This window comes from Charadrius vociferus, unplaced genomic scaffold (assembly GCF_000708025.1).
Source record: "Charadrius vociferus isolate BGI_N301 unplaced genomic scaffold, ASM70802v2 scaffold528, whole genome shotgun sequence".
Lineage (NCBI taxonomy): Eukaryota > Metazoa > Chordata > Aves > Charadriiformes > Charadriidae > Charadrius > Charadrius vociferus.
This window is the reverse complement of record NW_009649559.1, coordinates 281197-283770: the sequence shown is the minus strand read 5'-3', so window position 1 is coordinate 283770 and position 2574 is coordinate 281197. Positions and strand designations below refer to the sequence as shown.

The 2574-nt window shown below is 50.1% G+C and overlaps 1 protein-coding gene across 1 annotated transcript in view; it reads left to right on the top strand.

Annotated features, from left to right (window-relative positions):
• Window positions 1-2237: 2237 nt before the first annotated feature.
• The window catches only part of HSDL2 (hydroxysteroid dehydrogenase like 2), a 15287-nt gene continuing 14950 nt past the window's right edge, over window positions 2238-2574 (top strand). The window contains exon 1 of the mRNA XM_009890022.1: window positions 2238-2293. Within this exon, the coding sequence (XP_009888324.1) occupies window positions 2238-2293 (56 nt within the window). The remainder of the gene's footprint in view (window positions 2294-2574) is intronic.

Below are 2574 nucleotides of genomic sequence, written 5' to 3'. Positions count from 1 at the left end.
TCTGTCTTTACTACTACCAGCAAAATGAGAAGCCTTTTAAAGTTGCGATGAAGAACATTTGAAGACAAGAAACCATGTCATTAGCTGGTAAGTAGTAACATACATGTTGTTTTGGGCAACAAAAAAACCCGGTTTTGAGTTGGGAAATTTCAATCATTTTAATTTATTATCAAGTAATATAACTGTGTAATTATTTTGTTGTTATTAAGAAACAATAAAAAATAAACACTTGGCAAACCCCACCTCAACTCCCCTCTGCACACCCCTCCTCCTTATTTATTTCTAATAAATCCTTAAAGTTTGAGCCAAATTTGGGAATCACTTCTCGTAGCAGTGTACCCAGAAATGTTCTTAACCTTTGTTGTTAGGTATCCAAATGTTATGTAATATTCCAATCAACTAGTAGTGTGTTTAAGTTGAATGTTTTAAATATAATGATTCATCTGTTAAAAATGCTCTTCTTAATATATTGAAATAACAGCACTGTTCATTAGGGTGCACATTTGTTAACAGTGAATAGATGGAGTAAACGATACCACAAAGGCCTTGGGACAGGAATATCAGTGATCTACACCCTTCGCGTGCTAGGTGATCTTGGACAAGTGGTTCTCCTCTGCTTGCCTCACTTTCCACTGAAAAATTGGATGTTTCTACTTATTTCTATATTCATTTTGAGATATATTCATTAAAAACAGTGCTTAATACTTGAGTGATGGTAAAATGCCAAATGCCACTCAGACACACAGGAGGCTGGAAGGGCAGAAGCAAGTTTGCTGGGACTGTCAGCTGGAGGAGACATGGTGTTTTCAGAGCCGATCGCTGGCCTGAAAGATCTTCTCACTGCCTTGAGGACACTCCAGGCCCAGCTGACATCGCTCACTAGGACCATTCTTGCTACCTCCTTCTGAATGGCTGCATCTGCCTCATCACCTTCCTCAGGTGAACCCAGGTCAGCCCTGGATGAAGAAGGCTGGGAGTGAAAAACAGTTGGCAGAGCAGGGCACTAGCAGAGACAGCGGTCCACAATGGCAGGGGAGCAGTGGCAGCCAGGGAGGTGTTGCTGCAATGCCATGGCAGTGGTTGCATAAATTAAAAGGCTGATGGGCAAAATACCTGACCCTGCAAAGTTAAAGCGGGAGTTTTCAAAAGAGAAGGGCGCACTACCTTCTCCTGTGAGTAGCTGTGGGGGCCAGGGGCTAGGCTCCAGGGTGGATGCTCCATCATTGGAGGGAAGGGCAGTTTCGGGGGTCCTCCCTCATTGCACCACCACGGACGCAGATGCAGGGGTGCTCAGCCCATGGCAAACCTGCGCGCCCCAGCTGCTCGTCACCTGGAGTGAGGGGGGTGAGCGGTGGGGCGAATGCGCAGCCAACACGCAAGCCTTCCAGCTTCTGTAGCACCTTTTAAAATGTTTTCTGCTTCTCACACCACAAAACCTCCTGGGAGGTAAACAGACCCTTCCAGTGTAGAAAAAAGCCATTTCTCCTTTTAAATACTGGAGAAAAAAACAACACTTGAGGGGAAGGAGGATAAAGATGATGCCTAGGGACCTCTGCTGCAGGTACTTCTGTGCACGGCTGAAACCCGCAGCTCTCCACACAGGCACGACAGCTTTCTCACACGGAGCGCATTGCAGGCATGAGGCTTATGATCCCGGCATGGAACTGTCGCAATCAAGCCCTGCGTTCTTCCTGACTTGGGCTGAGTGGCCGGAAAGAGGCTGAAGGAGAGTTGTGGTTGAAGAAGATCTTCTCAGAGAAGTGGGTTTGCTTCCATCTGTGCAGGGTGCCAACCTTGGGAAAGCAAGGGGCATGAAAGGCGTTCAGCCCTTGGCCCCTTCAGTGTGGTCAAGTTGTTCCTATGGGAGTCTGCAGCTCTGTGACAATGGGACCTGCAGGGACAATAAAACGACAACTGCCACCACGTCAACACACAAGGACTAGTGCATCTGCTCATGGCTTAACCTGATTTCTGTTTAAATCTGGAAAACCGTCCGTCTCAATCCTTACGGTGGGTTCAGACCCACCGGGTGATTTCCCCTGCTGGCATCAGCTACTGCAAAACCCGAACCCCTCTGAGGATGTTGTGCAGGGTCTCCGTGTGGAAGCTGAAGGGGGAGAGATGAGCCCAAGGCGGAAGCTGGTGGAAGATCTGCCGACGGCAGCAACAGGCGGGCGGCACGGCAAGGGCAGGGGAGGGTCAGAGCCTCCATCAGGCGACTGAGGGAGGAAGAGGCGATGTGGGGAGAGGTGTGTGTGGCCGTGGCGGTGTGGGATTTGGAGGCGAGGGCCAGGTCAGTCCTGTGAAGTAAGCGAGGGACGAGGGGAGGGGGTGAAGGAGGGGACAGCAGAAGGCAGATGATGCTGCCACAGGCGTTTTGATGAACTGGGGAGGCAGAAGGCGAGATGGAGGCAAAGATCGAGCAATTTGTGTGGGACTGGGAACAGAGTTCAGTCTGCAGTGACGCTTCGCACGCCCGGCAGAGAACGGGGGGCTGCTGGAAACCACTCAACCCCTCTCCTTTCATTCCCTACCTAACCTCAGGCCGGCTTATGTCCCCCGACCCGGCCGCCC